Source organism: Triticum aestivum, chromosome 2B, assembly GCF_018294505.1.
Source record: "Triticum aestivum cultivar Chinese Spring chromosome 2B, IWGSC CS RefSeq v2.1, whole genome shotgun sequence".
Taxonomy (NCBI): domain Eukaryota; kingdom Viridiplantae; phylum Streptophyta; class Magnoliopsida; order Poales; family Poaceae; genus Triticum; species Triticum aestivum.
Window position 1 is genome coordinate 632241294 of NC_057798.1, and position 11359 is coordinate 632252652.

The following is an 11359-nucleotide window of genomic DNA, read 5'->3' on the forward strand; positions in this document are numbered from 1 at the left end:
TCACCTACGGAGCAGTTGAATAAGCCGCATGTAATTAAAAGGCCATGTTGGCATTGGAGTACTAGTATAAGATTTTCCCCTCCGTATTTCTAGAGATCCTCTCATAATAGCGACGTAAGAGCAGCAAGAGTAACCATGCAAAAAAAAAAAAAAAGCAGCAAGAGTAAGAGTAAAGTCAGAGCTCTATGGAAATTAGGGAGTTTGTTCGTTAAAAGTGCACTTCTGCTGGAGAGTGGGGCAGTATAACACGCTAACACAAGAGTCCATTCCTTACTGCCAAACTCGTTTGTGAAATCAGGAAGGAATTTGGATTTTTTATTTTTGCTTGTATAAATCCGGCCGGCAGCCCACCAGGCCATCACCATATGAATATCATCAAACTGACAAAACATAATTGCAACGCATCGAGTTAATTAACTGCTAGCTGCCACTAAACGGCGGCCCACCATGTAGGAGTGTCCATCAACTGAGCAATCATCTAAAGCATTTGCAAACTTGTAGAGTAAACCTGTGTCTTCTTTTCCAGGGAAGTCCATCCTGCCTGGCAAAGCTTCTTTTGTTGATAGCAATAAAAAAAAGCACACATGTTTCATGGACGAGTGAAGAAGACTCACAAACAGCTGACGATAACTTTTTTCCAATAGCAGTGCTACTGCTACCACTAAATCTTTTATCCTTGCCATACTACTTTTTTTTAGCCAACCTTGCCATACTACTAGTACACTAGCAAAGCAATTCATGAGCCCAGAACGGTAAAAACTGAAGAATATATTCCTACTCGGCCCACAAGAGAGGCTCACTGAGCCCAACGCAGCAGCCCCCGTCGTACTCCTCGGCGGCCAGCGCCACCGGCCAGACCGGCGACCAGAAGAGCCCATCCCTCAGGTCCAGAAGAAGGTCGGGCAGGTCGAACAGCGCATTGTCGACCTCGCCGCTGTCCGCGGGCACCGCTTCGGTGCAGGCTGCAGCCTCCGGTGTCTCCGAAACGGCGCCGGACGACGACGGCGTCTCGGGCTCGTGCTCGTGCTCCGGCTCGGCCTCGCACTGCACGGCGGCGGTGGCGGCGGCCTTCGCGGCGGCGGCCTGGATGTCCGCGGGCGACGTGGAGTCCGGGCGGGGCAGCTCGTGGGCGAGCTCCGGGAAGTTGAGGTGCGCGGAGCGGCCCTTGATGGCGAGCGCGGCCACGTCGTGGGCTCGCGCCGCCATCTCCGCGGTGGGGAAGGTGCCGAGCCAGATGCGCGACTTCTTGCGCGGCTCACGGATCTCGGACACCCACTTACCCCAGCTCCGGCGCCGCACGCCGCGGTACGACGGGTGCTTGAAGCCGCTCTTGGACACGGCTGCCTTGACGCTCGCGGCGTTGTCTTCGTCGGTGCTGCAGCAGCTGCTCTCGTCTCCTCGTGCGCCAATGGTGGCCGCGGCGGCGTCCGTTTCTTGGTCGGCGGCGGCTCTCTTGCGTTTCTTCGGGTGCTTGGGCTTGGGGTTCTTGGGGAGCTCTAGCACACTGGTGGCGAGGGAGGAGGAGGAGGAGGAGGTGGACAATGTCGACGACGAGACGGAGGAGGAAGAGGTGGTGGGTGCATGGCTTGCGTCTGCCTCCATGGCTCGTTAGGAGGGATCTGAAGGCCTGTAGCTAGGTGGACTACAAGAAGCGTGGGGACTGAGGAGTAGAGAGCGCCTTCGGCCGTATATATAGCGGTGGCTTCTTCTTTGGCCTCTCGCTGGGGCCATTGAGTAAAGCGTTTTGTTTGTTTTCCTTTCTTTTTCAACGTGTTAGTACTATTCACAATTTTTTTATTTTAATAAACAAGGTGAAGTGAGGATTGAGGAAAGAAGAATTGGTAGGAGCAAATGTTTCGCCTTTTAATTAATGTTTATTTACACAAAATAAAGCAATCTCATATTGTTTTTGCAAAGAGAAGTAGTACTAGTATATATGCATGCAAGTAGGAAAAGTTTTATTCATGTGCTGGATGCAGTCAATTGGTCAATAAAATCAGAGGCCACTGAACTTTATTCATGTGCAGGATGCAGTCAATTGGTCAATTAAAATGGGAGGTCACTGAACCGTATTTAAACCATGCTACAATCAACTGGTTTATATTCAACAGAATGGAATTACTAACCATTGAAACACCATGTGAACCAATGCCAGTTAGGTAACACGTCTGATTCGGATTTATTGTGTCACCATTTGCTTGTAGATTCTGCTCCGGCAAGCTTGTTCTCCTCCTCCCCCGCATCATCGTTCAGACTGGGTTGTATTGGGGTTCATCGGAGCCCCCTTAAACTTGATTGGATAATGATAGCACGAAGGTGATATCCGGGGTAGGGTTGAGGCCAGGAATCTAGGGATCGGAAACTAATTGAGATCTTATACGGAAATCCTAACAATCAAAACTCTACCATGATGTGTTCCTTTAAAAGTCTCTATAATCAGTATAGTCCTTACAAAATAGAGTTTTTTTTAAGGGAACAAATAGAGTTTACACTACCACAGAATCATACACCATCGACGGGAGACTAAACCCCTGTACCAACTTATTTTGCCCGTTAGATGTAACCAAAATTACCGGTGACGACTATGTATTCCTGTTAATATTAACGATAGTAAGAAGCAAAAGGAAAAAACACTCTCGTGAGTTGCCTCAAATCACGGCATCGAGAAAACCAAAATCACTAATTGAGAAGTACCCTTTGCAAATATCGCAACCTAAGAATTTTGACGTAAATCCTTTCCACGTGTGAGAAGGATAGGTCACCATCTTTTTGACGTTGTCCAAGAACATGGCCAAAACATCAACACCAGGCCAAAGATCAAAGAGGGTTCCGATCTACCAAACTTATCCCTTGTTTTCCTCACTTTGGGGCTCCTAGTAGGGCTTCATGGCAACACATTGTTGGTGGTGCCGACCGCGTCGATCTGGCGAGTTAAGTGACATCGAGTCTCCCCATCTTGATCGTGTTGACTGTAGCTATGGCAATGGCTCGTCGGTGTGGGTTGTCAGCCTCTCTAGCTCGTGAGGTCGGGGTTTGTCCGTGTAGCGGTGGAGGCGGATTCCTTTTGAAATTTGGTCCTTCGGCCTCTTCTCCCTCGTGTTGGTGTATCTTCCAATGCCAAGCGTGTGCCTATGTTTTTTTTTAGGTTGGGATATTGGATTTGTGGATCTTTCGGCGGCAATGCCTTTGACGATTTGTTCTCGATGGCGCTAATACGACAAGATTGTGGCCTTGATGACTTTTCGTTGACGGTCAACAATGACCGGCTAGCTCTAGTAATGGAGAGGCAGCAACAAGGCCACACCATCGACCCCTTTAGGGCGAAGAAGACGATTGGGCCTTCAGGGACCTCAACGTATTTTCCTTCTTTTATCAATGATGTATGACTGCTGGTTTGATCAACATGTACGATGTCCTTTTTTTGCACGAGAAAATATATACAGGCAAAATGTTAACCATATTTTTTTGCCCTTTGCATTGAGAAAAAAATCTGAAGTGGGCAGTTGAAGTGACACCACACCAGGCCACATGTTGCCGGCTTACGCGGAATAGTTGGGCATGCATATTGTTTTGCTTGACGGAGCATGCTGAAGAACCCTACATCATCAGCAGCTACCGCGGCAGGTCCAAAACAAAACTCCCATTAGATTAATGACGATTACAAATAAGTAAACAATTTCTGGGGCGATTTATTGCGCTGCTAGATCTCCCTAGCTCGCTCGTTGGCCGATGGACGGTTGACTGGTTGTTAAGCCTTAACTAACAGAGGCCTGGCATGCAAGTCAGTCTTCTTCTGCTTCTGAGACAGGGTCAGTCATCTTCTGGAGAAAATAACTCCTAATCTAACGACTCGGAGCGGATCCATCAAGGAGCAAGTCAAGTTGAGCTGCTTGCATTGCATGCATAGCATAATGCAGCTCGCATAAGAAACGGTTAGTTTGGCTTTGGCGGCACGACGTAGTACGTGTGGTGGGGTGGCACATGGCTGTCAGTCTTCGTCATACTGCCTGGGCGCCAAACCCTCGACAGCCGCAGGCTGGAGGTCGTCGGACTCGGGCAAATCTCAACGAACGTTCGGCCGGAATCCGGTGGCCCGCGCGTGCCCGGTTCAAGAGCCGAATTTGGCTTCGTTTTGTCCGGTTTCGGCTTTGACTTCCAACGGTGCGTTATTACTCTCTCGTTGGTTCGTTCGTTCGTTCGTAATATCCCCCTGTCCATGCGAAATTTCAGGTCTGATGCCACAAACGGACACCGTGGAAAATGAAAATGTTAGGCCACGGCACACACCATTGCTCGCTCCGAAATTCCGGCTCTGATTGATCGCGATCGGCTCCCTCTCTCTGTCCCTCAATTAAACCGTCCAAGCTAGCTCGTGGTACGGTCCAATAAGAGCATTGCTATGCAGCCGATGCTTTCAGACGATACTCAGACGACGTTGCCCATCAGGCCGTTTGTTAATTAGATTCATGTCAATCTCACGGTGTAGAGTCTGCGTCGGCTGCACATCGGCCATACCATGTCGTGTGTACATCAATTTCGGTCCAATAACTCCATGCGGATCGGCAAAGATATTTGTATATGTAAGTAGAGAGATCAAACGAGGCTTCGCCACGTACCACATCGCCCGTCCTCCCGATGGAACGGAGAGGAATTAAACGCCGTCACCAGTGGCAGTGGTACGTACTCCGTACTAGCGAGGAACCTGCGCCCGGATTTTAATTCCTTCTACGCTTTGCGCTGCGATCACCATCCTGCAAGCACGACGCACATGGCAATGCCACGCCCCGGACGAGCTCCAGACCTCTGGCGCTTGTGCGGCGTTAATAGTGGTTTCAGATGCTTCAGAGGCTAGACTACAGTAACCTATCAGCAGAGCGTAGCAAAGATCACGCCGTGCTTACGCTGGCTCGCACCGACTGACAGGGAGGTCCCGCCGGGCGGGCCCTGTTGTCAGCGCGCGACGACCGATGACACATTGTAGAGCGCGTACGACTATTACAGAGCTTGGGAGACAATGAGGTCGGGCCTGGAGATGGAACTCCGGGCCGGCGTGTAATCAACGCAAATCCAGGGACGATCGAGGCGTTAATCCCCTCGTCAAGCCAGCAGCTAGGGTTCTTCGTGAAACACGTAGGATGCTTTGACCTGCTGGAGCTTCCCCATGAGCTGTGCCAGAGAATTAAGCAGGCACGTGAGATCGACCGCTCCCTGCGGCGCCCGCGTCGTAGGGTAGATCCCAATCACAACTAAAAACACGTCCGTACGTCGCTCGTCTCAAGCGATCGAAAGGCACGGGAAACCTCACGAATATCGCGGCGTCCCATCGAGATCGACCGTGCCGATCGAGTAGATCGCAAGCATCACCCGACCAATGGAACAAGGAAGGCAACCCCTGCGGCTGCCTGTTATCTTAGCCTTAGCCGATGAACCGCACGGCTGCGTACGTACCCGCGGTTGCGCCTCGCGAGAGCCTAGCTAGCTCGCTAGCTTGAAATCTTAAGCATTCTTCTTCTTGTTTTTGTTACACCAAGCATTGTTCGTGGGTACAGTGCAGAGATAGCGGGGTCGATGCAGCGATCTCGGCCGTTCGATAAGAGAGATAGTGACAGTACTATCTGGAGTATATTGTTACTATCGAACGTCCGGCATTTGGTGGCTAAGCAACGAGCCCCCATAATCAAAGGCACCGGCCGGCGGGGTTTACTACTTGGTTGTACAGGAACGTCTTACCGATATTGGCCCGCTCGTAGTGGCGGATCCATCGACGGTACGTCACCTTGGTACACGCACGCACTGTCACACATCACGCATTACTTGTAAGTTATAGGCCTCATCTGCCCTGCCCAGCGTGCATTTATGTTCTCTATCACCATCCCGGTGCGTACGCACAATAGCCCTCTCGTCCGCCCAGACATACTAGCAGACGTAGTAGCTTCGACCCTCAACCTCAAGGTGTCTTACTCTTAACCCTACTGGCAAGCAAGTATTCAACGTTGGAGCACCCAACTCGTTCCTGTAGAGAATGATTTGGTGCATCGATAATTGATTGATCGTGCACTAGGCACATATATATAGGTACAAGGGGTGCGACCGATATCTTGTCTCCCAAGATACACGTACATACAGAGGGAGACAGATACTACAGGTACTGCATACAGAACTCAGACCTACGTACATCTACAGATGTTCAACACCCCCCGCAGTCGAAGCGTCGCCGGTGACGCAAAGACTGGACCGAAACCCCTCGAACGTCGAGGTAGGTAGCCCCTTCGTCATCACATCGGCGAACTGCTGATCGGTGGGCACATGGAGAACACGAACACGACCAAGTGCGACATGCTCCCGGACGAAGTGGATGTCGAGCTCGATGTGCTTCGTCCGTCGGTGATGGACAGGGTTGGCAGCGAGGTACACCGCGGAGACGTTGTCACAGTAGACGAGCGTCGCCTTGGTGACCTCACATAGCAACTCCTGGAGTAGCCGTCGTAGCCAGGAACACTCCGCGACGGCGTTGGCCACGACCCGATACTCGGCCTCGGCGCTCGATCGTGAGACCGTGGGTTGTCGTTTAGACGACCACGAAATCAGAGAGGGCCCGAGGTAGACGCAGTAGCCGGAGGTGGAGCGTCGAGTGTCGGGACACCCAGCCCAGTCGGCGTCGGAGTAGGCGACAAGGCTGGTGTCTGGCGAGGCCGTCAGGGTGAGATCCATGGCTGTGGTGCCACGTATGTACCGAAGTATACGTTTCACGAGAGCCCAATGGGTGTCACGAGGAGCGTGCATGTGAAGGCACACCTGCTGGATAGCATACTGAATGTCCGGACGCGTCAGTGTAAAGTACTGAAGCGCACCGACGATGGAGCGGTAGAAGGGAGCTTCGGACGCCGGAGAACCCTCAACGGCGGACACCTTAGCCTTCGTATCGACAGGCGTGGAAGCAGGCTTGCAATTAAGCATGCCCGCTCGCTCCAGAAGCTCGTAGGCGTACTTCTACTGGTGCAGGAAGAAGCCAGTAGCCCGGCGCACTACCTCGATGCCGAGGAAGTAGTGGAGAGCCCCCAAATCCTTGAGAGCGAACTCGGTGCCGAGGCGAGCTGTGATCTGCTGAAGAAGCGCTGGCGAGGACGCAGTCAAGATGATGTCGTCGACGTACAGGAGGAGGTATGAGGTGGCGTGGCCCTGGTGGTAGACAAACAGGGAGGCATCGGACCGTGTGGACCGGAACCCCTGTTGCTGGAGGAAGGCCGCGATCCGCTGGTACCAGGCCCGAGGTGCCTGCTTCAACCCGTAGAGAGAACGGGAGAGCAAGCACACGTGGTCCGGATAGTCGGTGTCGACGAAACCAGTCGGCTGCTGACAGAACACCTGCTCATCGAGATGACCATGCAAGAAAGCATTAGACACATCGAGCTGGTGAACAGGCCAAGCGCGAGAAACAGCGAGCTGGAGAACAGCGCGAATCGTGCCCGGTTTAACAACCGGGGTGAAGGTGTCGGTGAAGTCCACGCCGGCGCGCTGGCGAAAACCGCGCACCACCCAACGCGCCTTGTAGCGCTCGAGAGAACCGTCGGAGCGAGTCTTGGCGGAAGACCCACTTGCCAGTGATGACATTGGCACGGGGTGGCCGCGGGACAAGCTGCCACGTACGGTTGCGCTGCAGGGCGTCAAACTCCTCACGCATCGCAGCTAGCCAGTTCGGATCCCGAAGGGCTGCGCGAGCGGAGGTGGGGAGCGGTGACGGCGTCGAGGTAGAAGCCGCGCAGGCATACTCGTCCGACGAGTGCGCGTGCTGGGACGCAGGGTCCCAGTCCGAGCCCGAGTGACCACACCGGTGAGGGGTGCGGCCGGGGCGGCGGGAGCCGCCGGGGGGGCCGCGGCGACGGGGCCCGCGGTGGGGGCCGCGGCATCGGGGCCCGCGGTAGGGGCCGCGACGGGGCCGGCCAGGGGGGCCACAGCGACGGGGGCCGCGGCGGCGGCCGAGGAGGCCGCGGTGTCGGGGCCCGCGGCAGGGGCCTAGGGGGCCGCGGCGTCGGGGCCCGCGGCCGGGGCCGAGGAGGCCGCGGCATCGGGGGCTGCGGCAGGGGGCGCAGCGCCAGGGGCCGCCGGCGCAGGGAGCGCGAGCAGAGCCGAACCCGGGGTGCGGATGGGCGGCCCGCCAGAGGTGGAGGCAGGGACGAACCGCGCCGCAGGAGACTCCGAAGGTGATGGTACCTGCCGAAATGGGAACACGAGCTCATCAAAGTACACATGCCGCGAAGTGAAAACGCGGTGGGAGACTGGATCATAGCACCGGTAACCTTTGGTGTTAGGAGGATAGCCAAGGAAGATGCAAAGAAGGGACCGAGGTGCGAGTTTGTGAGGAGCAGTGGACGCGGTGCTAGGATAACAGAGACACCCAAAAATGCGAAGACCATCATAAGATGGAACCGCACCGAAGAGGAGCTGGTGAGGGGTGTAGTTCCAGCGGGAACGACAGGGGCGAATGTTAATGAGGAGGCTGGCGGTCGTGAGCGCGTCCGGCCAGAACCGAGCAGGCACGTAGGAGTGGAAGAGCAACGTGCGGACACAGTCATTAAGCGTGCGAAGGAAGCGCTCGGCGCGACAATTCTGCTGAGACGTGTGGGGGCAGGTGAGACGAAAGATGGTGCCGTGAGACGCAAGTAAATTGCGGACGGCGACATTGTCAAACTCCTTGCCGTTGTCTGTTTGCAAGGCGAGAATAGGACGACCGAATTGTGTGGCGACATATGAATAAAAGGCGGTGAGTGTGGCAAGAGCGTCGGACTTGCGATGGAGGGGGAATATCCACACATAATGAGTAAAATCATCTAATATCACCAGGTAGTATAAATAGCCCGTGTTGCTAGCAACCAGGGACGTCCAAACATCACTATGCAATAGCTGAAACGGAAAGGTGGAAATGTTTGTAGACTCGCTAAAGGGAAGATGAACGTGCTTGCCAAGACGGCAAGCCTCACAAGTGTGGTCGTCAACCTTATTACATGAAAAAGAAAAACTTTGAAGAATCTGACGCATAACGGTGGAGTTGGGATGACCGAGACGAGCATGCCAAAGATCGACACTGGCGGCGAAGGCGGCGGGGCGACGGGTAGTGGTGGCACCGGGGGGATGCACTGGATAGAGGTCGTCCAGGCTATCACATCGGTGGAGCACCATCCGTGTATGGGCGTCCTTCACAGAAAAACCGATATCGTCAAATTCGACAGTTATAGGATTCTCACGAGCAAGGCGACGAACGGAAACAAGATTAGTGACTAATTCAGGAGACACAAGAACATTACACATATGCACAGGAGTAGAAGTAGAAGGGAAAGACATATGACCGACGTGAGTAATGGGGAGGGAGGAACCGTTACCAACGGTGATACGGGTGGGAGTATGAACGGGAGTGGCGGATGTAAGGTTACCGGGATGAGCAGTCATGTGAGCAGTGGCGCCCGAGTCCATGTACCAGTCACCACCGCCACCATAGGAGCTTGGTGATGGGGCGGAGTGCAGCGCAGCGAGCAAGGCCGGGTCCCACGGCGGTGGCACCTGAGGAGGGTAGAGCCCTCCGTAGGACGGCGCGGGTGCAGCCCCGAAGGTCGGAGCAGTGGAGGCCCCGTAGGCGGGTGCGGCCCCATAGGCCGGCGCGGCGGCGGCGCCATAAGCCGGTGCGGACCCGTAGGCGGGCGGCAGCGGAGGGGCGGCACCATAGCCGCTGTACGGAGCGGCGTTCTACGCGGCGAAGAGGGCCTGGTGACCCACCGGGCGGGCCCCGAGGATGCCCGGGGCCGGAGCCCGAGGGACCGGCATGGAGTACGCGTGGACTACGCTGGTCCACGGGTTGGTGCCGTATGTCCATGGGGGATTCACCTGCTGTTGCTGAAGAGGGCCCCCCCGGACGCCTGTTGCTGCTTGCGGCCGCCCCCACGGCGGTTGCCGCGGCGCCCGCCACCCGGCTGCTGGGGGGCAGCGGGAGGGGCGGGAGGCGCGGGCGGGAGGGGGAAGTACCCCGGAGGCGCGGGTGGCGGCGGCTGCTGGCGCGGCACGGGTGGGGCGATCGGTGGAGGGGCGCCGCGAGAGGTGCCGGCGGCGAGGGCGTGGTGCTGCACACGCTTCTTGACCCCCTTCATCCAGCGCTCCTCCAACCTCAAGTACGCCACAAACTTGGGAAAGGAGGGCTTCGGCATCAAGGTGAGGTTGGAGGCGACGTTGCCGAAGTCCTCGTTGAGGCCGACGGTGAGTGTGCTGAGGAGGAGGTCGTCGTCCACCTTGGCTCCAATGTCACGGAGCTCGTCCGCCAACGTCTTCAGGCGGCGGCAGTAGTTGTCAATGGACTGGTCATCCTGGTGACAGTCAAAAAATTCCTGCTGCAAAAAAACGCGGCGCTGAAGCTTGTTATTGGTGAAGAGGCCGTTCAGCTTGACCCACAGGGCACGGGCGTCGTCGCCGGCGCTCACGACCGTGTGGAACAAGTCCTTGGAGATGGTGGTGAAGAACCACCGGATGATCGTGGCGTCGATCGCGGTCCACTCGACGTCGTCCGCCATGGTGCGGGAGTCCATGGTGCCATCCACGTGATCCACGAGATTGTTCTCGCGAAAGAGCAGCGTGAAATACGTCTTCCACGCGAAGTACGTGGAGGTGGAGGCGTCGAGGGTCACGGGGACGCGAGCATGGACGTTGATGTCGCGGATCTCGGCAGGGTCGACGGCGAAGGGGTTGGAGTAGGAGGAGGCGTTGGAAGACATGACGGCGGCGCGGCGCGGCGAAGGAGAGGCGGCGCGGCGGCGGGAGGCAGGCGGCGCGGCGGGAAGGGGCGGCGCGGCGTGGAGGCGCGCGGTGGGAAGGAGGGGGCGCGCGAGGAGGAGGGGTGGTGGCAGCGGCGTGGGGCGGCGGCGGCGGCGGCGGGAGATCGCGGCGGCGGCGGCGGCCCGAGGCGGCGGCTAGGGTTAGCGGAAGCGGGGAGATCGACTTGCGATAGATACCATGTAGAGAATGATTTGGTGCATCGATAATTAATTGATCGTGCACTAGGCACATATATATAGGTACAAGGGGTGCGACCGGTATCTTATCTTCCAAGATACACGTACATACAGAGGGAGACAGATACTACAGGTACTGCATACAGAATCCAGACCTATATACACGTACAAATGTTCAGTTCCGTATTACTGTATGATGAGCCACTCTCTCCTCTAGATCTCCAGATAGTAAACAAGTTCCGAGTCTTCTACCTCAACCTATTGCCGACCAAAGCAGCACCGGCCGGCCGAGTCTAGCGCTCAGTCGCCGGAAATAGTAGCAGTGTCAACGAGCTACTAGCAACCGATAGTTAATCTGACGCGGAAAG

General features: G+C 55.8%; 1 protein-coding gene across 1 annotated transcript; it reads right to left on the reverse strand.

The window, feature by feature from the left end:
• Nucleotides 1–541: 541 nt before the first annotated feature.
• Nucleotides 542–1675, reverse strand: LOC123041824 (ethylene-responsive transcription factor ERF038-like). Its single transcript, XM_044464383.1, has one exon. The coding sequence runs from the start codon at nucleotides 1600–1602 to the stop codon at nucleotides 775–777; it is 828 nt and encodes a 275-aa protein (XP_044320318.1). The 5' UTR covers nucleotides 1603–1675; the 3' UTR covers nucleotides 542–774.
• Nucleotides 1676–11359: the final 9684 nt, after the last annotated feature.